Raw genomic sequence first — 25,269 nt, 5'->3', positions numbered from 1 at the left:
ATCTTTAAAAATAAATAAATAAACATGTCCGGTGAGGATTAAAAATCAACCAGTGTAAATCATCACACTAACATAATAATGGAGAAAAATCGTATGATTAAAACAATAGGCATAGAAAAAGTACTTGACCAAGTAAAACGTGCACTCGTGAAAAAACTCTGAAGAAACAGAAATAGAAGGGTCACCTCCGACCTACAGAGTATCTACAACGAACCTGACACTCACATCAAACTTGGTGCTAAGTGACTGAACATTTCCGCTTCAGACTGGAAATGAGCACAGATATCTGAACTCACAAACTCTATTTAACTTTTTACATCTGTTCTGGTCAGTGCATGAAATGATCGTGCACATGGAAAATCTTTATGAAACTAGTTTTTGAAAAGGTAATAGAAACAAGTGAGTTCAGTGGCGGCATAGGATAGGTCAAAATTTAAAAAATCAAATATATGTCTCTGTCCTACCGAAGGACAACTAGGAAATAACATTTAAATAACATGTACAACAGCATCACACATCCCCATGAAATACTTAGGAATAAATTTAACAAAACGTACTCAAAATATGTGCACTGAAAGTGATCAAATGTTACTGAGATAAATGAAAGACCTAAATAAATGGCAACACGTGCTGTGGTCATGGGCTGCAAGACTTGGTGTTGTCGCGGTGTTACTTTTAGCTGAATCTGTCTACAGACGCCACTCACTCCCATTCAAAATCCTACAGGTTTGGTGGGGTTTTTTTTTTGTAGAAATTGATAAGCTAACTGTAAAATGTGTATAGAAATGCAAAGGACCTAAATGAGCCCCCCCATTTTTTTAGTAAATTGAGAAGTTACATTATCTGATTTCGAGACTTATTATAAAGCTACAGTAATCAAGACAGTGTGGTATTGCCATAAAAAGAGGTAAATGTATCAATGGGATACACTAGAAAGCCCAGAAACACACACACACACACACACACACACACACACTCACACACACGGTTAGTTGATTGTCATACGGGTACTGAAGTAATTCAGCATAGAATTATTCAAAATATGGTGCTAGAGAAACTGGATATCCATATTGGGAAAGAAAATAAAACTCAACTCTTACTTCACACCATGGACAGCAATTAACCCAACATCCATCACAGAGCTACACTTTACAAAAGCTACAATCATTTTAACAAATTGGAAAAATATTAAAAAATCTTTTTGACCTTGGTGTAGGCAAAGATTTTTTTTTAGAAAAGACACAAAAGCACTATAAAAGATGAAGAAATTGGACTTTATCAAAATCAAAAGTATCTGGTGTTCAAAGACATTATTAAAGAATTGCATATACAAAGACCTTTTATAATTCAATAATAAAAAAATAAATGACCCCGTTTTTAAAAGAGGTAAAAGATGTGATCGGATATTTCCCCAAACAAGATCCATAAATGGCCAATAAGCCCAAAGAAGGGCAGCCCATGTCCTCAGTTGCCAGAGAAATGCGGAGAGATATACTCCACGGGGACCAGCAAGTTTCGAGTCAAATGACAATCAGATCCGGCATTGGAGGGGATGTGGGGCGGCTAGAACTCCCGTGCATTTTCACACATTGTTAGTGGCAAGATAAAATGATAAAAGCACCTGGGAAAGCAGTTTGGCACTTACCTATAAAGTTAAAAATATACTTACATACAACCCAACGACTTCACTCTTTAGGAGAAGTGAAAACATTTGCACACACAGATGTGTTAATGGATGATTATAACCGACATTTATAATGTTCCAAAAGTAAAAGCAGTTCATCAACAAGTGAGTGGATAGATAAGTCATGGTACATCCATACAATGCACTAAGACTCCATAAAAAGGAACAAACTATTTAGACACACGGCAGGGATGAATCCTTAAAACTATACTGAACAAAAGAAGCCGAACACAGAAGAGTCCGTATTGCATGATTCCTTCACATGAAATTCTGGAATTCTCAACTTTGAGAAGTTTTGCCCCCCTGGGGACACTTGGACATCCGAAAACATCCCCGGCTTGTCCCAAGTTGGCACATATTCCTGGCATCTAGTGGGACTGGGCTCAGATGCTGCTCAAGGACCTACGATGTGCAGATCAGAGGCGCGTCTGGCCCCACGTGGCCACAGGGTCCAGCAGAGAAACCCGGGCTGACCTGAGCTACAGGACGGAAAGCCGAGCGCGGGCCTGCTGCTGAGGGGTGGGTGGGTAGGAAGGCCGCGGGGACTCGAAAGAGCATGCAAGTGAAGAAAATGTTTGTCTTGATCGTGGCTAAAGGACGCATCTTATTTTATGCAAATTATACTTCAAGAAAATTGGCTTTTTAAAAAGTGACTCTGAATGCTACCTTGACGTGCTTTCTTTTTAATTCCCACCCGTTAGGTGACTAGCATTGCGTGGGTCTGACTGTAAATCGCCCCGAGGAAACCCCTCAGTACTGAAGGTGTGGGACCTGAGAGGCAGCAACTGGGAAAGCCTCGAGTCCTGCAAAATCGAGTCTGTGTTCCCTAAGGCCGCTGTCCCCAACCGTTTTGGCACCAGCGACCGATTTCGTGGAAGACAATTTTTCCATGGACCAGGCTGGAAGGAGATGATTTCAGGATGATTCAAGAGCTTTACATTCAAGCTCACCTCCTGCTGTGCGGCCCGGTTCCTAACAGGCCCGGGCTGGTGCCAGTCCTCGGCCAAGAGGTTGGGGACCCCTGTCCTAACTGGTGTGAAGACAGTGGACAGCAAGAATAAGAAATTCCCCTGGTCAATCAACAGTATTATGGTACTACATTATTACATGCATACATACACATGTGTTTATGTGGACACAGACACACATCGTTTGCCCACATGGTGCCTGACACAAAGTGAGTGTGAACTTTTGCCCCAACCCCACATTTCTTATGCTTTTATCTCTACATCCATCAATGTTTTAATAAAGCCACAAGACTCTTGAACCGCTTAGCTAGGGTGTGGTCTTTCGGAACGGAGGCACTGTGAAGGAAAGGGAGGCAGCTTCTGTGGGGGTCAGCTCAGAAACTTCGATTTGGGAGCCCTTTTCAGCAGAAGCTGGAGTCAGCTCCCACCAGCTTCTGAGAGTCGACCTCAGGTTCCAGTTGGAAGCCAATCATGGCGGGAGCCTCCAGGGGTGTCCAGGCTTTCGGCATCTCTGCGCCCCACTGGAGGGAGAACAGTTGTCTTGGGCCACACATTAGATACATCATGACATGTAATCACACACACACACACACAAAAAAAATCTCACAGTGTTTTAAATAAATTTACGATTTTCTGTCGGGCCGCATTCACGGTCATCCTGGGCAGCCCATGGGCCGCAGGTTGGACACCCCTGTGTTGGAAACTGGCGAATGCTACAAGTCCAGGTTTGTTCTGGGGAGAGCTGATTGTTAGTTTGCCAGCACACCACTGCCTTTGACTCAGAAAGAAACGAAATTCATGCTGAAAAGAGAATGCACATGGGTGTGAACGGGGATGCTGTGGTTTGCAACGGATGGTTTTTCCTCTTAGGTCATAAAGACAGCTGTAACTGCCCCAAATATCTCTCTTCCCATAAACTGTAAGGAGTCAGGGTGGAGCCCCGATACACTCCATACAAGGGTTAAAAGGAAATTATAATTGGTAGCACAAGGGCTTCTGCTTCAGCAAAACAAAAGGTTTATTTAAAAAGTATGCTCTTGGTATTGGAACAAAGCTGCCTGGGAGCATGGAGCCGGGTGAGATCTTGGCCGTGTCACATTTAGGGACAGCTTGGCCACTGCTTTTGTGTCCTGTGCTCCCTGATGGCTCAGGAGCTGAGAAGGCAGAGCAGCTGGGGCAGGGGTGGGGGGGGCCCAGGTGAGTTCCTGGCCGGGCCGAGGCATCCTGAGGGCCTCAGACGCCTTTGCTGCTTTTCCAAGCGAGTAAGACCAGGGCAGAGGAAGGGAAGGAATCCCCAGAGACGGAAGTTTCTGGTGAGCTGTGGCTGTGCCCGGAGTCGTCCCAGCTCTCAGGTTCCAGCCTGGCCTGTGAGGCGAAGTTCATTTCCTCCTGGCACGGGAACAAGGAGACTGACCCGCTATCCCAGTTACAGCTCAGCCAGTATCAGGAAAAGTCAGTATCAGTGAACCCGAGGCCTTGAAGTTGGGCGCCATAGAGAGTCCTGCGGCTTGAAAGCACTCCTAGAATTTATATAAATCATGTGATGTTTAAAATTCTCACGGAGGAACAGTGTGCAGTCACTACAGGATGCTGGCCCATGTTCCTGGGCTCGGATGGAAATCAGACCTGGGTAGCCGAAGGCCTTCTCTGAGCCGCTTCCGAAGGCAGGTGCTGGTGACCGGCCCCTCCTGTCTCCAGGGAAACGAGGAGCGGCGGAGAGAAGTGGAGAGCCCTGCTTCCAGCAGCCTGGCTGGGCCAGCCTGGGCCAGAGCTGGGCGCAGAATCTAGGTCACCTCCCTCAAACCCTCGACTCCTGGGGCTCCCATGGGACCTGGGGGGGGGGATGCATCAACTCAGCCCCCGGCCCCCCAGCAGAACAGGGGACAGACAGGACGACCTGCTATCCAGAGCAAACCCGAAGGAGGAGAGGACCTCCTTCTCTACCGCCATCTCTCTCTGACAGTGGGCTTTTAAAAATTGATCAAAAAATAATAATAATAAAGCAAAAAAGAAAAGTCAAAAAAAAAAAAAGCAAGCAAGCACGAAGGCACGGTGGGCGGGGGCCGTGGGAGGGCAGTGAGAACCCTAGGTGGAAATCAATGAAGCCTTTAAATCTTCCACACTGAAAAAGTCCGCATTTCTCTGTTGTCTTTGGGAACCTGCTGAATGGCTGGGAAACTGTTTTTAATAAACAAGAGTTCAAACGCTCAGGCTCCATAGCCAACAGTCACGCCTTAAACTCTAAACTTTACATGAAAACTCTCGCAGTCCCTTTGAACTCGCCTTCCCTCTCCGGCGGAGCGGTCCGGTGTTTATGCATTTTTCGAGATTGCTGGCAGGATCGGGAGGCGCTTTGAATACTTTCCCCCTCTTTAGCAATCTCCTGCCTTCAGAACCCATTAATGCCCCACTCAGCAACATCAAGGTATTGCTTTGAAGTCCCTTCTGGCTACAGGCCTCTCACACTCTTTGGTTACTGTGCAATCAAATAATTAAATGGATTCTCAGGGGGAAAAAAAAATCATTCTTTTCCTTGGTAATTAAACACTCCAGGTTGGACAGGAGTACTGGGTTGCCAAGGGAGTGAGGATCTATAAAGGCTCTGAGCCCAGAAGTCTTTGCTCGGGGCCCCCAGGGGAGAAACATAATAAGAGAGTCAGCTCAGCTCTCACTTCCCTGGTGCCCTGGCAGCTTCCCCGAGCCCCTGGCTCTCCCATCGCAGGACCTCCCTTCCAGGGGGCGTGGGGGGCATCCCAGCCACGAGGGCCCCTTTGGCGGGGGTGGGTTGTGGGAGAGGCACCACTCAATCAAAACGAGCCCGTGAGAGAGTAGCTCCTGGAGGGCAGGGACCAGGGCTGCCTCCACGGCTGTGTGATTAGGCCCCTCGTTTGCTGGGAGGGAGAGACATGAAGACTGCAAGAGGGTGGGGACATGGGGGGCCAGGGAGGGAGAGGCGGAGGAGGAAGGAGAAAGAAAGGGGAAAAGGAGGGATGAGAAAATGCAGGAAAAGACTGAATGAGGCCAGGGGGAGGGAATGGTGGGGAGGAGGGGGGGGGGAGGGAAAGCAGGACAGGAGGGGCAGGACTACTTAGGCAGCCTGCCCACGGGTCTCTGCCAGGGTTGGCTCCTCCCAGGAGGGCTGACTCCCACCCTCAGCTGGGGCACAGTCCCAATCTGGAAGAACCCAAGGGAGCTTCACCCCCTGCTCTGCTTTTGAGCCCCCCCCCCACTTCTTTCCCTCCTCCTTGCCTTGGCCAAAGAGTTTCCCTCTCCAGCATGGCTCATCCACTATTCTTCTAACCAATTCCTGGGACCCTTCAAGTCTCAGCCCGGAAGTGACCTTCCTCAGGGGAGCCCAAGCAGAGGTGACTCTCCTCTGCGTCTCCAGACAAGCTTTATTCAGGCAGCGCCTCACAGTGAATTCCAATGTCTCAATTAGTGCTCTCTCGGGCGGGGACCATGTCGTCATGTTCTGTGTCCCCTACCCCAGCCCGCAAGGTGTATGTGTTCGCAGTAGGTGCCCGAAAGGCTCGTGAGGAGGATGTTCAGCAGAGAAGAGTGAAAGTGAGCTTAGGATCCGAGTCACTTTAGATAAAGGTCGTTATTTACCCTCAGCTGTTGGTCGGGAGCATCCAAATGTGGCATCCTCCACAACTAGAGCTCCAAGTCTATCTGCATCACTCCATCCTGTTTCCCAGTGGCCAGTTTCTCCTCTTGACCCCGCCCCATTTTGGACCACGTGATGTGTGCACCTCTACCTGAACCTCCAGGAACTTGGGCTCTCTGACATCCAACCTGGCCTGGAAAAGAGACCCTCCCCCCCGACCCCTGGGCTGAGAGCTGTATTAGTAGTCAGAATTCTTTCAGTGGAGTCGAACAAAAACCCAAGTCAAATTGACTTAAGGAACAAAGAGATGATGGGATTCCTCGACTCGTAAGGCTGGGCTTGTGCGCAGCTGAATCTAAGAATCCAAGTGCTGTCATCAAGACTTGGTTCAACCTTTCTGCCATCTTGTGGCTCTGAATTTTACTGTGTTGGCTTCAAGCCCAGGTGGGCGCCCTCCACGCAGTGGACCCCAGAAGCTCTAGGATTTTGGTCCTACCATTTTGGAAGCCTCAACAGAAGGAGAGCACCTCGTTCTCAGAACTCCTAGCGCAAGTCCCAGGGATGACTGTCATTGGACCAACTTAAGTGACATGTTCATCCCTGAACCAAACATGGTAGCCAAATATATTAATTGGCCAGATCATGTGCCGATTTTGTAGCTGTTCCCCCAAGGAAAACCAAAGTGCTGTTGGCAGGAGAGACAGAAACGTGGATGCTGGGCCGGATGGCTGGTGCAGGATCAGATCTCACCAGTGTTATTATGTATGGATATTCCTGGAGGGAGGTGGCTGGGAAGACACTGTATGCTGGGGGACCAAGGGTGGAGAGAAGCCAGGACGAGAAACGAGACTCAGTAGATGCTGTGCAAAGGAGATAGGGAGGATCAGTGGAACCAGGCGAGCGGCAGGCGAAGCAGACGGTGTGACCAAGGAGTGAGGCCTCCCAACAAGCCAGGGTTGGGGCAGGGCAGGCAGGAGTTCCAGCCACCCCTTCCCAGTCTGGAGGTGGATTCTGCAATCGCCAGGTTGTCAGGAGAGTCTCCTGGGCCTGGTCTGCCTCCTGCCTCTTGCCTCCAAGCAGAAGAGGCCATGCTGTGCTTCTTGTTGTAAAAGAAGGAACAGGTGGAGAAATGAAGGCAGGTCAGCACAGTGACCAGGGCAGGGCAGGAATGGCCAGAGGGTCCAAACAGTGGAAGTCTTCGCATAGGTGTAGGGATTTGTCCTACAAATTACGAGACTCTCAGAACACTACTGAGAAAGAGAGTATGCTATATGTTGGAAAAAAATATACCAAAATATTATCAATTGGTATTTTTAGGTAGTGGGATTATAGATGTTGTTTTTTGTTTTTGTTTTTTGTCTTTTGTACAATTCTATGCATTTTTTTACATTTTTTTTATCATGCTTATTTATTTGTGTGGTCAGGAAAAATTTCAGATTAAAGAAAACAAAATCTCTAAAGCTTCCCATGTCAAATACTTTACAAGCCAACCTTTTACTATCATAATTCTCTCTTCCATTTAATTCATTTTCTCACCATTCTCTGGCCCTCACTCTGGAGACCTGGCTCACCCTCAGCTTGGGTAATTGGCCTCTGGCCGACTGGGAGGCAGGTGGAGGGAGCAGCCCTGCCCCCTCACTCGAGGTTGGCAGGGGTCTCTCCACTTCTCTGGGGGCTGCGGAGCTGGGGCTGGAAGTTGAGGCCTGGTTCCCACTGAGCCTGGCCCTGCAGAGGGAACAGGCTCAGATGGACCGCAGCTGTGACCCTCCCCCAGCTCGCGACCCTCCCCCTCCTCACCCCCTGGGCCTTTTTGGGCAGGATGAATAAACAACAAAGGCCTGTGGCCATCTCAGGCATGCCAAAAAGTGACTGTCATCTGGGGGACTCGTCTGCCCAAATCCTTTATGCTGACAAACCATGTTGATCAGAAGACTAATTGCTTCGTGCTGTCTTCAGTCTGCCAAGGGCTTGACAACGAGTCAGGAATCATTTATACAATTGATCACAGCCAACGACTTTACCCTGGTGGAAACCGACACCCAGGCACCCACTGCCTGGTTGGACCTGGGAGCAAAGATTCAGTTCACTAGTGAAGGTCCTGGCCAGGACAGAAACCCTCCCCTGAGAGCCCATAAGCCCCCCCAGTGAGCAGGTGGCTGAACTCTTCCCTTGGGAACATGTAGCAGAGTTACCTTCCCAGTCTGCGCCAAACTCCCAATCTCAGACAGGAAGACCACTTCGAGGATGCGGCCTCTGGGCGAGAGAAGAGGCCTCCATGTATGGAGGTGAGCTGGCTTTCTTTGGAGACAGAAATTCATAATTTCTCCCAAAGATCTATCTTTAGGGTTTTGTTTTATTTTTTAAAAGATTTTATTCATTTTTTAGAGAGAGGGGAAGGGAGAAAGAGAGGGAGGGAAACATCAGTCAATCGGTTGCCTCTCATACGCGCACCTCCCCCCCCCCCCCACCCCCCACCCCCCACCCCCGATGGGGACCTGGCCTGCAATCCAGGCACGCACCCTGCCCACAATCAAATCTGTGACCTTCCAGCTCCAGGCCAGAGCTCAGTCTACTGAGCCACACCAGCCAGGGCTGTCTTTAGGGTTTTATATCCTGGTAGCCAAGACAGTTTTTGGAGAGACGATCGTTACCACGGGCCTAGAGAGAAAGGCTCGGGTCCCAGTTCATCTTCAGGTGGGCAGAGACTCGGCCAAGCTGGATCTCCCAGTTTGCCCAGACTGAGGAGAGATTAAAAGCAGAGGTGTGTGTGCCGCAGTCAGGAGAAAACAGGTTCAAGGAAAACTGGCTCAGTCTGCTGGGGCCTGCGCGGCAAGGCCAGCAGGGGGAACATCCTTACTCACGCCTTGTTGCTGATCGTAAGAAGTTCCTCTTTGAGGTGATACTTTAAGTTGTTCTGTGTGGCAGGTCTGTGCTTTTCTTTTTGTGTGAGGACAGACACAGTGACAGGTGCCACAGTTTTATCAGTCAGGGGACAGGCACCTCCCCTGTATTTGTTATGGATGACATTGTGTCTTCCCAAAAGTTACAGTGAAGTCCTAACACCCAGTACCTCCGAATGTGACCTTGTTAGGAAATAAGGTCTTTGCATATGCAATCGTTTAAGTTGGGGGCATTACAGGGGACCTCATCCAATAGCACTGGTGTCCTGATGGAAGGGGAATCTGGGCACAGTCGCAGACAAGCACAGAGGAAGGACTGTAGGAAAGACACAGGAGAAAACCCTGTGGAGACCGGAGTGATGCCGCCCGAGGCCCAGGAATCGGGCCACCAGGAGCTGGAAGAGGTGGGAAGGGCCCTCCTGCCCCTACAGGTTTCAGAGGTTTCAGGTGTTAACATGGTGGTTTAGGATTTCCAGCCCCCAGATCGGTGAGACTGTAGATTTCGGTTGTTCTAACATATCTAGTGTGCGGTTCTTTGTTACCGCAGCCCCACACCAATGCAGCGTTTTAACAGAAATTTAATTCATCCAGGCTACGAGGTGGTCAGAAATTTAAGGAGTTCACAAACGGACTAGATCGAGCCTTTGGTCATGACTTTCAAAACCCTACTGTGCTCACCTGCCCCGGAGCGGGTTTAAGGATACGCTGCCGCAGGCTGGATGCTGCGGTTATCAGGAGGCAGGCACGGTCACTGTGGGTCCAGGAGCTTGTGGCTGGACCCCGCCATGCGTCTGGCCATCCCTCCCAGCTCCACACCGCCAGCACCCAGGAGGCTGAGAACAGATAACCACATGGCTGCCACAAAGCCCTGTGTCTCCATGACTTGCTGGTTCACAGGCAAGTGTCAGAGAAAGATGCCTCTGCCTCCCTGTGAGCAAACCTAAACGGTGGGACCCACTTGCCTCTAGATGCAGGGCAGTCTGGGAAAGGGCGGGGGGGTGTTCTGCTTCCCCATCTCTGCAGTACAAGAAAGCAGGTCAGCAGCAAAGGGAAAAGAAGGTTCAGTGGGTAATTCACAGCATCTACCACGACTGGAGTTGCCGGGTTGCAGACAGACAGGCGCTGAGTTAAGTTTGCATTTCAGGTACACAGATATGTGCATGGTATAAGTATGGCCCAACCATTTCATGGGACACACTTACATGAAAGCATTGCTTATTGTTTATCTGAGAATTAAGTTTAACGGGGGCACTATGTCTTTTAACTTGCTTTAACTTGTCTTTAAATCCTGCAACTCTGATCACAGTGCTGTGCATACTGTAGCTAATTTCTGTTTCTTTCTTGTTGAGATAGTGGACAAGGGGAGGGGAGAAAGTGAACCCTCAACTCCATGACCATAGACTCGTCCTGATCCTGTCCATGCACCGTGTCTGATACAAACAGCAGGAAAGGCTCAGTAACAGGGGCTCCCAACCACATCATCAGGGCCAAAGTCAAGTTTGGGAAGACAGAGCGAAGTCAGACGCTGGGCTAAGGAGGGTGGTGTAGTCTCAGGATGTCTGGATGAATTTTACCTGGCACTCTCTCATCCCTCTGGGGAGGAGGGGCACTTTCTCTCTGTAAAGCTCTTATACACAGAGGCCTCACTCTCAGGGTGGCTTCCGTACAACCCAGGGAGGAAATACAAAACACTGGGGAAGTGAGCATACGATGAGCATCTGAGAAAGCCAGTCCACAGGGTTCTGAGTGGGAAGCCTGGGAGAGAGGGGTGGGGTGGGGACGGGGGGTGGTGGTAAGCCAGGCTGTACATGATAGGTGAGAGAAAGGAGGGAGAAGGGCTGAGCAAAGCCAGGCCCGAAGAAGACCAGATGGTGGGCATCGGCGGCAGTAACAGGGGCTGACACGTACAAGGCCCTCATCAAGGGCAGACGCTCTTCTGAGAACTGCACGGCTTGCAACCTTGCCAGCACCGTGAGGGACACGTGCAACTATCCTCATCTTACAGAGGCAAATGCAGGTAGAGGGAAATTTGTTGCTCAAGGCGATGCAGCTGGTGAGTGGAAATACTACCAGAAAGACAAGCTCAGCTCAGGCTGAGGGGAACCTTGCATATCCAGGCGGGACAGTGAAAGTGACGGCACAAACGTGGCTTGGATGTCAGCTGTGTGCAAGACACTGGGGACTTGAGAGACCAGTGAGCCACCGCCTCAGACAGGCTGGCAGGACATGGCCAAAACCCAGAAGAGGGCCTTTGATTTAGAAACTCTACCTGGGAAACCTTCATCCTAAATCATTAAAGACTCTCTAGCTATGAATACCGGGGGAGTGTTTAGCTATAAAGATTTCATCGCAGCCCTGGCTGGTGTGGCTCAGTGGCTGAGCATGGGCCTGCCAACCAAAGGGTCACCAGTTCAATTCCCAGTCAGGGCACATACCTGGGTTGCAGGCCACGTCCCCAGTTTGGGGTGCATGAGAGGCAACCACACATTCATGTTTCTCTCCCTCTCTTTCTCCCTCCCTTTCCCTCTCTAAAAAATAATAAAACCGTAAAAAAAAGAATTTCATTGCAAAATGACTTATAATTGCAGAATTTGGAAACTAGAGAAATGTCCAAGCATAGGTTATTAGTAAACTAAATGATAGTTCAGCCACACATGTAAGTCATGTTGTAGAATATAGAAAAATATTTATTGATATATAAATATGCCAATGATCTGTTATTGAGTTAAAAATATAGATTAATATAGATTAAGAAAAATATAGAAAAATATAGATTAAAAGTAGTATGGTCCTGTGTATGGGTGCATNGCCACGTTCCCAGTTTGGGGTGCATGAGAGGCAACCACACATTCATGTTTCTCTCCCTCTCTTTCTCCCTCCCTTTCCCTCTCTAAAAAATAATAAAACCGTAAAAAAAAGAATTTCATTGCAAAATGACTTATAATTGCAGAATTTGGAAACTAGAGAAATGTCCAAGCATAGGTTATTAGTAAACTAAATGATAGTTCAGCCACACGTGTAAGTCATGTCGTAGAATATAGAAAAATATTTATTGATATATAAATATGCCAATGATCTGTTATTGAGTTAAAAATATAGATTAAAAAGTAGTATGGTCCTGTGTATGCGTGCATATTTTAATCTGAAAGAATACTGCAAAGTGTTAATAGTGATTACCTTAACCTTGGGTAATACTACTATAGACAATTTTTCTTTTTTTTTCTTCAATTCTATAAACATTGAGGGCCTGCTAGCTGACAGCCACAACACTGGGTGTCACACACACGATGGTGAATAAAAGCATGTTTACTCCTTGCCTCATGGATGAATGCACGGGCAATTAAGTAATTACATAGATAAAATTAGAACGTGCGGTAGAAGAATGAAGAACATTCTGTGATGATGGCTCCCGCTGAGGACACATGAGGACCTGATGGGCGGGGAAGACCTCTGACATTTAAGTCAAGACCTGAGGCTGAAAAGGAGACAACCCCAGAATGCGCTGGGGGCAGTGGGTGCCCAGCCGGCCGCGGGAACAGCATGTGCAAAGGTCCTGCGATGCAGAGCACTTTCTGGAACTACAAGGGCCATGTGGGCGGAGCACAGGAATTTGTTTTTTCAGAGCTGGGCCTTGTAGATGGTGGAGGACCCCCTTGTCAAGGTCTGCTGTTCTTTCCGTGTCGGATTCTTTCTAAAGCACCGCCCTCCCAACACCCCCCCCCTAAACTATGAGACCTCAAGTTCTGTATGGATTCCAGGCTCAGAGACCCTACCAAGCAGGCTGGCTACTCCCTGGGGGAATTCTGGTAACAGCCAGCATCAACCAACATGCCTTAAAATTGTTTGCGCGTGACAGTAGTGTTGGTGTGTGTTGTGTTTTGTTTGCTTGTGTGTTTAAACCAAGTCACTGCCTCCCACTTCCTGGGAGAGACTCATTCTCACACCAGATTCTTGGAAAATCTGGTTGATGAAGTGAAATAGTAATTGTTAAGGAGCAGGTAAATCACTGTTTGGGGAAACATCTATGTCACGTAACTCTACGGGAGGGGGTACAGCAGGATCCTTCTCCCTAACCCCTATATTTCGAGCCCCTCTAGGTGACTGTCACCTTAGGGGAGAGTCCACACAGAATATCCAAGGTCACAGACTTAATAAAGAAAACCGTAAGACGCTTTGGGACCAAAGCTCGGCTCTAGCTAAAAGTCCCTGTTTCCCAATCACACAGCCTGCCCCCACATGTGCCCACCGCCTTCTTGCTTCTGTACCAGGGGCTGGAGAAGCAGGAGGCCAGAGCCCTAGCATTGCAGCCAGAGGGGGAGGGTGGAATTTCCACAGGAGAAGCTAACTGATAACAAAGAGCACAGGCGGTGAGGGTGGTCCTGGGACCTGTTGAGACCCTAAGCCACCTCACCTCCCTTCGCCAGCCCGGCAAACCCCAGAGGCGGCACACGTAGAGTCCTCGCTTACCAGAGGAGCAGACCGTGGTTCCAGAGCCAACCTGCCGTGGGCTCAGACAGTCTGCACTTCACCTCTGATTAGCTGGTTAACTATCAATCAGAAACATAAGACCAGAGCTCCTGGAAGTGCCTAGGAGACCAGAGCTAGGTGGGTGAATCTGATTTGAAGCTGGGCTCTAGAAAGGGGATGACCCACGAGGACTAGAGGGTGCATCTCTGAGGTGCCCAGGAGCCCCCACGAGGGGCCTGGAAATGCACAGGTCCCGCCCAGTCTGTGGGTCTGGGGCGGGCAGCTGCATTTCACCAGCTCCCAGGTGAGACCCAAGGGACTAGAGAGGCGGGGGAGGGCTCTTGGAAGAGCCGGTCTTAAGTGATTTGGGGGCAGGGAAGGAAGGCCAGCCCAAGCCACATTTTCACTTTTTCAGGCTACAAGCCCTCTCCTTGGAGGAAGGCACGGGTGATTTTGATGCAGTGTCAGGGGTCTATATCCCAGAAGCCACCACACAGGTGAAGAGCACCTGCTTGTTAAAATGAGAGCAGCGGAAAGACAGGCCCTCTTGGAAGAGGCGGAAATGCCCGCTATCGCCAGCCCGGGCCCCTCTCTCTCTCACAGGTGCCCCCAGAAGGGGGTGGCACTGGTGTCTTACCTTGTTATTCTCACTGCATAAATCAAAAGGCCTGAAGATGAAAAGCCCTGTACCCCCACCCCCACCAGGCACAGCAGGTTTTCTCTCTTCATCTTTTCAGATCGGAAGGAGCCTTTCCAGTTCTGAAAGTGGGTTCTGGGTACCCCTGCTGTGAGCCCCGATGGCAGCCAGGAGGGGAAAAGATGTAGCAAGCTGCGTCATTAAGGACAAGTTCAAGTAACCTTGTAGCCGGCCCATTATCTGGCTCCCGTATACACCTACCTACTTGCCTGGCGGCTTCCTGCCACCCGAGGTGCCCGGTCAGGCCAGCCCCTAACCCCACAGCCGGGTCCCAGTACTGACTCTACCCCATCAGCCTTAAGCCTGTGCACAGTAGTGACAAAAAGCCATCTCGGTCACCTGCAGACCCCGCCTCATGAAACCCCAGCATGCTAGAAGTCCAACTGTCGCTATAGACCTTTACTTCTACAAAGGGTTTACCCTAGGACTCCTTTAAATAGACCCGCTCCCCTAGATCCAAAATGCAGCCCGGCACCCCAGCACCCCAGCACATGGGGCCGGGGGAGGGGTGCAGGTCTTTGCTGAGCTCACTTCCCACCCATTTCCGTGGCCCCAGGTACCAGAGCCAACTGACTGGTGCAGAGACGCCCTCGTGCCCCCTCCCCCACCAGACCATCACTGAAGCCGTCAGTTGGTCCCCTCAGCCTTCGAGAGGGTGGCTGGTTGGCATGGAGCTCAGGGCCCATCGGCCCCACTGGACGCACCAGACCTACACACCATCTTCTGAGGCTCTTGGCCTCCGAGACGCCCACTGAAATTCAGGTGCTCCTCGGAGGCTCCCGTGTCAGCCCCGCATCACCTGGACTTACCTGGCCTACCTGGGGACACCTGCCTGGAAGGAAGGGGCCGACTGGAGATGGCACCAGGAAGACGTCTGAGGAAACCACTCCACAACAGGCATCCTCCGCTGGCACCCAGGTGAAGACAGGTGAAGAACGTGTCCCAGAGCCCAGGGCTGGCCCAGACCGGGCAAGAGCTCGAGGTCTGCTCGGGACGGGCTTGAGCAGGTGGGAAACTAAGCACAGATGTTCACACACACACCCCAAGGTGCCTCTGCCCTGCCCCCCACCCCAGGAATTGCAAGACGAGGCCGGTGTTTTGAAAAATATAAAATTTTAATAAAGGCTACATCTCTTAATTACAATAATTATTGTACCAAGTAATTTTCCTTAAATGAACTCTTTATAATGCATAATTTACAGTATAAGTAGAACAAAATGCCATGGCAAAAGTCATTGAGTACAAGACTTGTAATAAAAAGGCATAAAATATATTTATACATAAACCCCTTTCAAAAAACAAGGGAAAGCTCGAGCCCTCAATATAGGGCGACACACGGATGGGGACACCGTGCAGGTACAGGTACTGTACTGGTTCAAGGTCAAGCACTAGAGATAGTGGATTAATACTCTTTGCCGTACGATATATACAGACGTATGTACAAGTGACGGGGCAAACAGGGTGTACAGGTTCACTTAACACAAAAACCCGGGTGCCAGGTGAAGGGGTCTGGAGGAGAAAGGGCACTGCTGGGTCTTCCCACAACTGTTCCCTTCTTTGCAGGGCGGGGGGGGGGGGGTGCAGTTTCCAGAATGGCTGTGGCCCCAAGACTAATCAGAAAAAAAAAAGACTCCAAGGAACAGTTAATTTCAATAAAAGCCCAAGATGAACACACAGCGCCGTTACAGGCCTCAGCCATCGGGCCCTGGTCTTTCCAGGGGGAATCCGGGCCCTGCACCCCCCTCGGGCTCCCCCTAACTCAGCAATGATCAGCTCATCCAACAAGATGACCCCCAAATGGTGGTATTATTGCAACATCAGTCCAATCTCAAGACCTTTATGACAAAATACAGCAGCGTAGAAAATAAATGCACCAATTTCTGCGTTGTCAATGGTAGGGCACCGTTACAAAAAAAAAAAAAAAAGTCTATCTTCACTGGGAGAAAAGGCAGGGCCGAGCATAATTCCTCTTTTAATGCCGAAACCATTCATGCACTCCGAGCTCAACTCCTAAGTTTAGACAGAACAACGAAAACGTCCTGTCCCCCCTTCCGTGGCTAAAGCAGCATATCCATAAACTGAGGGCAGGGGTAAGCAGGTGTTCAATAAATATCAGTAAGGGTTCCTGTTCGGGTAAGCTATACACAGTTCCTCTTAGTTTATGGATTTCAGATCCCTAGGAAGTCATATATTATGTATGGCGGTCTCTCAGACACAGTCAGCATCTTCAACAGCCAAGAGTGGTCATATTTTTAATAAATAGTTCAGGCTTTCCTTATCTCAGTACCCAGCTTGTGAATAATGAAAACCAACCTCCCCCCACCCTCCCGAAGGCCCAGTGGCCAATTCTTCCCTAGACTTCGTCTTCATTGGGTTTTTTTTTTCCTTCAACACGTTGCGTGACGGCCGCTCACGCCCCAGACCGTGTGCGCGGGCTCTGACCCGGCTGCCGCCAGGCCCACGGGGCTCAGTCGATCCGCTCCACCTTCCCCAGGATCCTGCCTTCGTACATGGGGAGCACGGTCTCATCGTCCCAGACCTCTTCGAACACAGCTCCACAGGCAAACTCGTCGCTGGCTTTTTTGAAGTAATACCTTAAAAGGAAAACCCCAGAATCACCTTAGTAAGACCACATTTTCCTCTGTTAGGGAAACCTGTGTCCACACGAGGACCCGGCAACGCTAGGATTCTGCCCCAGCAGCTGCGCGGGGAAACCTCGGCCCTTTGGACCGAGATGACCCTGTGGCTCCCGGGGCTGGCCCACCGGCACACATGGGCGGTGGCCCTGGCACTCAGGGAGAAGCTGGGCACCCAGGGAGCAGTGCCCTCCAGCCCAGGACCGTTGCCGTCATGGACACTCGTGACTCAAAAAGTACACTTCACAGAGCACAGCTGCTTCCTTCTCCCCCTTTTTATTGGGGGTGTGGGCCTGGAGTTTATTTGCCACCACAGCCAAAAGGGGGGTTCCTTCAGAGACACCCCCAGACTGAGCCACCCTGAAACTGTGGAAGGCAGACTCCAGCCTGCTTGGACGCCGACACCTCTTGGTCTTCCCACCCCCCAGCACCCAGGTGCCAACTCCTCAGCTGGTCTCTGGTTCAGCCGCCCGACAGCCACCCCTCCCTCCTCACCCCCACCCCTCCACGGTCAAACAGGAAGGCCCTCCTATTATGCCTGTTGATTAAAGGTTCCTTTTATCCCACCCCAGCCTTCTGTCTTATAAGGCTGTTTAATTGTATGGACTCAAATGAGCTCTCTCAGGCCAGCCTCTCTCAGGAAACGGCCGTCCTCCCAGGCCCCTTCCCAGGAAAAGAAGTGAAGGCCTCTTCCTTCTCAGTCCCCAGCAAGGGACACCCCCTCGATCGGAGTCAACTCATCCCTGCAAGCTGTCATCTCCAACCCATAAAAGCCAGTCCCAGAGGGAGACTCACAGTCCCCTGGGGGGGGGAAGGGGGCAGCCTCTTAAAAAAATTTAATTGTGTCTCAGGGTTATGGCTGTTTTGTTTTTGTCTTTTCTCTTAAAATTAATTCCCCTTAGTTAGAGCTGAGGTTTTTTTTCTTCTTCTTTAATGAAGGCAAGCCAAATACTTTCATAGGAGATAAGGCTAAACACAGTGAAACAGCTGGGTTTAGTCAAGGTTCTTTGTTTTTAGCATTCCCGGCAGAGCTACAGCCTGGCTCTACTGGGTCAGTGGTGGAACGGCTTCCTCTGGAGGGGGTCAGAGTACTGGGGTGGGGGCCGGGGAGACATGGGGAGAAATAGAAAATGGGGAGGGGTGCCGGGCATGGGAGACCCCGGCCAGCGGGAAGAGTCACTTTTCCCAATAAGAGGCTCCGATACCAACACACCCCTCTGCCCCCAGCGCCAGCCCCCACTCAGGTTCACCAAGCTGGGCTTTCTCGGCAAACAGGCAATGACCTTTCGCATAATCGCACCCTCTTCCAGAGAGGGGAGAGGCCATGTTCCCCCAGCGCCACCCCCAAGACTTCAAAAGTGCTCGCTGCTCTCCTTCCCTCCAAGACACGGGCTTTTCCACTGCACTGGGCTCTATGTGGCAAACTCCGCTTTCTTCCGACATCTGGCACCAATAGCGCCTGGCACGTCTGGAGGGGCTGTTCTGTTTTTGAACCTCGGCCACGGAGAGATTACTCAATGCAGCCCGGGTCCTCCACTCCATAGACTCAAGTTCACCGGGCCTTATCCTGTGGGGGGTGTGGGGGGGGGGACGACGAAACATGGCACCCTGTGCCCTGGCGACCCCAGAGTCTGGCCTCAGCCAGGAGCTCATAGAGATAAGGAAGCTGGGAAGGGCCTGGCCACAGCCTGATCCAATCAGTAAAGAATCTGAGCATCGACCATTTGTGCAAGTCTTTGTGCATTAAAGGCGAGGCCGGGGCTTCAAAGCCAGGCTTATTAAGTGTGCCTTAGAAAAAAAAAATCAGAGCCAGATGTAGACGGAGTGGCTGAGCAGGGAGCCCCGCCCCCCTGCAGCCTCTGCTCGGCGCTCCATAGCCCTTCTCCCCTGGAGGTCACCTGCAGTTCCCCTCGAAGTCCAGCCGAGTCAAAGCTCAGATCAAAATGAATCCCTAAAGGGGCACACTTGTGTCATTAGTTTCACCATGTGTCTGTTCGAGATTTAAAAAAAAAAAAAAAAAAGCAGCACCTGGCCCATTCCCCAACCCCGGACACATTTTCAGAACTGTCCCAGCCCAGGTGTAGAAAAGGAAGCTCAAAACCCAGCACCACACCCTGCTCTCAGCCACCTCCCTTCCCCTGAGAAAAGGAGTCACTTGGGGCTCCCTGCCCACATCAGCTCCCAGGTGGAGGTGGCTGTTCAAGGAAGGGATGGGTCTTGAGGACCTGGATTTGGACTCGCCTGGGTCCAGAAGCCCGTGGCCACCTGGCAGGTCATTACGCACTCTTGAGGTCCCCCACTCCCATCCCTGGCCCGAGGCAGGAATGGATGGACACCTTTTGGACACACGCTGTGCTCCTTAAGCTACGTGCCTGGTGCTGAACTTGCCTGTCCCTTGTCCCAGCCCTGCAGGTGGCACCTGAGACACAGCTGGAGCAGAACCCACACATTCCCTTGGGATGAAGGCCACTGAGCAGGGGCAGGCGGGACTCTGGATGTCGCCACCTGTCCCCAGTTGAGAGAACACGAACAAGAAACGGGGTCCCCGGCTCTAATCCCATCCAGGTCCCTGGAAGGCCTAGTGGGCATCGCCACTGTGCAGACGGGGAAAGGCAGCCTGAAGGGCGGGCGAGCTCCCTTTCCAAGGGCCCTGTCCACCCGACGTCCACCCGACGCCCACCTGCAGGGCCTGCCCCCTCTTTGTTGTGGACCAAGAGCACCCTGCTTCACAGGACCCCACAGGACAGAGGGAGGAAGCAGTTTGGGCAGAAAAGCTGAGTAAGGAGAATGCTGCCCCCACTGCCGGGCAACGGTCTCTGCCCTTCCCTGAGCCTTCAGTGTGGACTGTCGCTCTGGTGCCCACGACAGCACAGTAGTCGTTCAGGCTCCTAACTGGCCTGCCCACCTGTGTGTCAGTCTGTCTCTACCTCCCTCCCACCTCTCTCCCTTTTAGACAGAGCCCCACAGATGGCCCAGGCCCAGTTCTCCTTGTGACAAAGCCAGCTGCCACCTTCCTCCTCAGCAGTCTGTTCACCTGGTCCACAGAGCCCTTCCAGCGCCCACTGCTGAGTTATTTCTGTGAGTGGTGAGGAGACAGGCGCTTCCACGGCGCCTCCTGGGCACTCCCTAAGCCCTCCCCTAAGCCCTCCCAGCCCCTCCCACAACTCTGGTTCTCGGTGGAGAGCCAACAGACTCTGGAGCAGAACGAAGCCACAGGACTCTCACCTATAATTTCCCTTTTTGCTGAGCTGCTCTTTAAAGTGGCCCAGGGTCAGGCTCTGAGCCTTCAGCATCCTCCTGTATGGAATTTCTTCTCCACAGAAAAAGTAAGTGACGACCAACTCGCTGGCCTGGAGCGCGTGGACCCCTGCTGGCTTCTTTGGCTCTTTGTGACTGAAAATAAGATGCAACACAAGCTCAGCATTTGAAGGCAGCGAGCAAACACACGCAAACACACACATGTGTACGCTCTCCAAACACCGTCTCTGGCTATAGGCCCATATCACAGAGACGGCCACCTCTGGCGAACACAGTCCAACTCCAGGGCACCAGTGAGGGGCACACAGACGGGGACAATTCCTTTGGTTGTACAAATTGCTAACGTTTCTCCCGCTACCACCCAAAGGGGGGACAGAGCAGCCTTTTTCAGGTTGGCACACATGGGGTGCTTGCCACGATAGAGAAACCACTGCAGAGCGACAGGACACTCGCCAGCAGGGGACGCTGTAGAGACAAACTCAGAGCACTCCCCCACTCCGCCCCACAACCCCACCAGCCACCCCCTGGAGGGCAGGGACCTGGAACGCCAGAGCCCACTGGGGGAGCCCAATCATTTCCACTTCCCCATTTATTCCAAGATTTTGTAGAGTGGCTGAAAAAAACCCCCACCAAGATTGGGGCCAGAACAGCTGGCAGACTTAAGGTCAACCAATGAAAACAAAAGGGCCCAGGGTGGTGGCTTATTCAGGGCTGCAAACACTGCTCATTGCTCAAAATAAAGAAGCCAAGAAAAAATTTTTTTAATAATTTAGGCCATTTTAGATCTCTTCAGCAGATTTCTTTTTGAGAGCAACCTTCTGTATTTAAACGAAGCCAGGCTTCTCTGCCCCCTTTGTAGGAGTTCACACTTACGAAAGGAACCACGGCACCACTGGGGGGACACTGTTTTCCACAAGCAAAACAACGAAGCCCGTCTCCCTCCATCTCTGCACTGGGGCAGAGCCAGCTCCCTGCTCTGTGTGCACATAGAGGCCCCCCACTTGCTAACGGGCCCGTTGAAAGGGGGCGACTTCTGCATCTGGACCTGGGGGCCCCTGGGTCCGTTCGCTCATGGCTTTGCATCTCAGCTTTCAAAGAGCGTGTGCCCAGGAATCCCAAGCCACCCCTCACTTCGGGAGGGAACGCTTGTGGACAAGTCACAATGCGTTGCTCAGCACAGGCAGGGTTTTCAAGATCCTAGTTGACAGCTTGGGCTGGTGTGGCTCAGTGGATCGACTGGAGTGCCGGCCTGAGAACCCAGGGGTCGCAGGTTTGATTCCTGGTCAGGGCACATGCCTGGGTTGTGGGCCAGGCCCCCGGTAGGGGGTGCTCAAGAAGCAGCCACACACTGACGTTTCTCTCTTCCTCTTTCCCTTCCCTTCTCTCTAAAAATAAATAAATGAAGTCTTTTTAAAAAAAGATCCTAGTTTATGGCAACATCTGTGTCTAATGGTCACTAATATGTTCAAATTGAGGTGACTTCGTATCATAACAAATGTTTTCAAAAATGTCCACTCCCAATGGTGAGCAGCACCCTTAACCCGAGACCCGGGTGGGCCTCGGCGGGGCCGGGCAGGGGCACTCACTCTTCTGCAGCCAGGCCTGGGGTGGAGAAGGGTGCGGCTCCCGTCTGACCGGCGGCCACGTGGCTCCTGTCCTTCTGCTGACTGGCCATGCAGCACCTGAGGACGCAGCCGGAGTAAAGCGTTCAGAGGCAAGCCTGCTTAAGCCTGCTGTCCCCAGGGCAAAAGCGGAGCAGACGGAAAACGACCCTCCGCGGTCTTCTGAACACAGACCCAACTTCCATCCACGGGGAGACCCAGTCAAGGCTCTGAGCTGACAGTGGCTCCAGGGGGCCTGGCACACGTCTTGGGCACGGCCATCCCAAGCCCCCGTGGGAACCCAGGCTTGGACTCGGCCAGCCCAGGTGAAGGGCTGAAGGCCCTCGATTTCCAACCAGTCAGCCATGGCCTCTTAAGCTCTCATCGAAACAGGCTGAAATGATGCAGACACTAGTAAGGAACAGGACTGGTAGGGAATGACTGACTGAGTTGCCCAACATACCCCGGTTAGCGCTTCGGGACGAACAGCACTAAAGGGAACCAGGTGGGGAAGCACAGGCTGTGCGCCCAGAGGCCACCCCTCCTCCCACAGGAAGGATGGAGCCCCAGCGGAAAAGAAGGCCCTTCCCCAGCAGCAGGCCAGGCCTCCACACCCACGCCCAGTGCCGCCTTCACCTCTGACGCTGCCTCCACTCACCGCTGCTTTGGGGGCTTCGACACCTCCGTCAGCCTGCGGCAGGCCTCCTCCAGCTGCGCCAGGGTGTTGGGTGGGGTCAGGGGAGGCATCGCAGGGTCCTGGGTGAACGGGTGGGTGCGGGGGGCGGCTCGGGGGTGCCCGCTGCTGCCCCCCCACAGGTGGTGTCGGCCAGTTCGCTCGGCTGGGGACACGCGGGCCAATCCCGAGGGGTAGGCCTGTTTTGTGCTTTGGGCACTGAGCAAGGAATGAGGAGAGAGAAAGCAGAGGGAAAGAAACTGGGTTAGAAAAACTGGAAAATGTGACTTCAAGAGAAACTTCTCTGTTCTGCCTTCAGGGAGAGAAGGAAAAAATAGCTACCATAACACGAACAGGGGGCGTTGCCAGAACATGGCATTTTTGTGGTCCGCTCAGTCCAACCTTTAATATTAAGATGGCAGGAGCTAACAGTCCCATTTGTTTCCGGCCGACGACAAAAATAGCCAACCCCACAACAGCTCCGGTGACGGCCCCGACCCTCCTGGGGGTGGTGCTGGCGGGGGTGGTGTTTACCTATGGGGCTTGGGCTTGCTCGGCCGCTCGGTCCCCAGCACCCACTGCCAGACATCCTGCGACCTGTCTCCTTCCTCCCCCGGCAGCTGCAGCGCCCCCGCTCCGTCCCCGGCGGCCAGGCTGGGCTCAGTGGCTCTGCCATTGCGCTTGGGCAGGGTGCCGCCTCTGCTGCCGCTGCGGGGAACCAAGACCACAGCCCCTTTACCTCTCTGGGACTCCCCCACCGGACAGATGGGGAGGCGGTAGGGACACATGCACCTGCTCCCCCACACCCCCTTCCTGGAAACAAAATGCCAGTGAGCTCTGACCCCACCTCACACCTGCCCGGGGCCGTGGTCGGGAGGGAAGCCCCACCAGGACCGTCCAGCCCACCTGCCACTTACCCGAACGGCTCCACCGGCCCAGGCTCCGGGGCCCTGGGGTGGCTTTTACACTTGGAGTAGCAGTAATACTCGGGGCCCCCCGGGCAGAAGCAGCGCACCCTCTGTGCGGCCTCCGCCTCAATCTCCTCCTTGGTCTTGGGGACGGCGTGGTGGTGGATGTAGTGGTGATGGACATGCTTCGTCGTCTGCTTGGTCACGAAGCCCTTGGCCCCGAGGAGGGGGCAGCCAGCTGGGGAGGCAGCAGGGGGCAGCTTGCCCCCGGGAGGGAGGAGGGGGTGGTACAGCTGGGGGTGGTGGTGGTGGTCGGGGGAGTGTGAGCGGGGGCTGTAGCGGCCCACGCCGGGGGACTGGCAGCCAGGGGTCTTGAGGACCCTGGACAGGTGGTCGTCCAGAATCGTCTGCGGGTCCTCCTCATAACTGCTGGAAGGCAGGAGGCAGAGGGGGTGTTGGGTGGGCGCGTCCCGGGAGCTCAGTGTGAGCTCGGAGCCCTCCTTCTCTTCATCCTGGAAGGTGGGGGGCCTGTGAGCAGCAGAGACCCTGGCATGCATGGAGTGGGGGGAGGCAGGGCACAAGGCCTGGCGGGGTGGGGCCAGCGCTACCTCTCGGATCTGCTGCAGCCGCTGCTCCAGGCTGTGCCGACTCTCCAGCTCCAGCTGCAGCTTCTCCAGCCTGGAGATCAGCTCAGCCGCGAAGGCGGCAGGGTCCACGGGGGTCATCTCCTTGGGCAGGCGGTGGGTTCTCTGCAAGGTACGGGGAGGAAAGGGGCGGGCGTGTTTAGCTGGCTGGGTGCGTGGTGGCCAGGGCAGCTGCACCAGAGCTCCCTGGGCCAGCTTGGTGGCTCCAGGTTTGGGTAGAGCGTGGCCCGGGCTGCTGGGGAGCTTTATGCGCAGGCACCGTGGCCTCATGGAGCGCCATGGTCCCCACCAGCGTTTGCCTTGGGCAGGAGCAGTTGGTCGTACTCCGAGAGGCCCCGCTCGTTCTCTCTGTAGTACAACCAGCCCATCAGTAGTTACTCTGAAGTAGAAAATCTTCAAAGACTGTTGTCAAACATCAAAAAAAAAAAAAAAAAAAAAAAGCAGCCTCTGTGGTGGGGAGGGGAGAGAGACCAACTCAAGGAATAAAAAGTAGAGTCTAAACAGAAAGGGAGTTGGAAATTAAAAAAAATAAGATTGGAAGGGAGGTGGGGGGGGGGAAGCGGGAGGGGGGGAAAGGAGCTGCACGGCCAGATCAGAAGGAGCGGCACTTTACTTCCTGGCCGCACACTGCGCACCTTTGAGGTGGTGTTGTCTCAACACTGTCCTAGATGTGCCTGCTCCCCCACCCCTCCTCCCCATCTCTTTGTACAGAAAATGAAGAAAGCGGCTGTGGGCTAGTGGCAGAACACTGCTGAGTCTGGCTGCCTGAAGCTGCTCTATCAAGGGAAAAGGGAACATCTCCAAATCAAGTGCGGAATATAAAAAGGCACGGAGATCGCCTGCCAAAAGCAGCAAACAGCGAGAACCCCCACAGCCCGACGGCTTCCCATCCTCCTGCCACGGCGCCCACCCCTCCTCCCCGGTGGCTCTGCCTCTCTCCTCACTTCCCTCTCACTCTGCCTTTTTCTTTGGGGTGCCATGGGGGTAGCAGACAGCCAACCTGGGCAGGCCAGCATTTCCCCCGGCAGCTGCAGAACTGGTGAAGNAAAAGGGAACATCTCCAAATCAAGTGCGGAATATAAAAAGGCACGGAGATCGCCTGCCAAAAGCAGCAAACAGCGAGAACCCCCACAGCCCGACGGCTTCCCATCCTCCTGCCACGGCGCCCACCCCTCCTCCCCGGTGGCTCTGCCTCTCTCCTCACTTCCCTCTCACTCTGCCTTTTT

At 52.5% G+C, this 25,269-nt stretch overlaps 1 protein-coding gene across 6 annotated transcripts in view; it reads right to left on the bottom strand.

Annotated features, from left to right (window-relative positions):
- Positions 1-15,427: 15,427 nt before the first annotated feature.
- AXIN2 (axin 2) overlaps positions 15,428-25,269 on the bottom strand; it is a 31,376-nt gene continuing 21,534 nt past the window's right edge. For 4 of the 6 annotated variants that reach the window (XM_037069917.1, XM_037069915.1, XM_037069918.1 and 1 more), the window contains 7 exons: positions 24,008-24,148; positions 23,409-23,911; positions 23,026-23,199; positions 22,477-22,710; positions 21,804-21,899; positions 20,185-20,352; positions 15,428-16,917 (listed from right to left, as the gene is read on the bottom strand). In XM_037069917.1, coding sequence (XP_036925812.1) covers positions 16,791-16,917; positions 20,185-20,352; positions 21,804-21,899; positions 22,477-22,710; positions 23,026-23,199; positions 23,409-23,911; positions 24,008-24,148 — 1,443 coding nt within the window. In that variant the 3' untranslated portion in view covers positions 15,428-16,790. The remainder of the gene's footprint in view (positions 16,918-20,184; positions 20,353-21,803; positions 21,900-22,476; positions 22,711-23,025; positions 23,200-23,408; positions 23,912-24,007; positions 24,149-25,269) is intronic. The other 2 variants (XM_037069919.1, XM_037069920.1) reach the window with 1 other exon arrangement.

Source organism: Sturnira hondurensis, unplaced genomic scaffold (assembly GCF_014824575.4).
Source record: "Sturnira hondurensis isolate 20B ecotype Veracruz unplaced genomic scaffold, ASM1482457v3 Scaffold0018728, whole genome shotgun sequence".
Classification (NCBI taxonomy): Eukaryota; Metazoa; Chordata; class Mammalia; order Chiroptera; family Phyllostomidae; genus Sturnira; species Sturnira hondurensis.
Note: the sequence above shows the minus strand (reverse complement) of the source record. Positions and strands in the feature narration are given on the sequence as shown.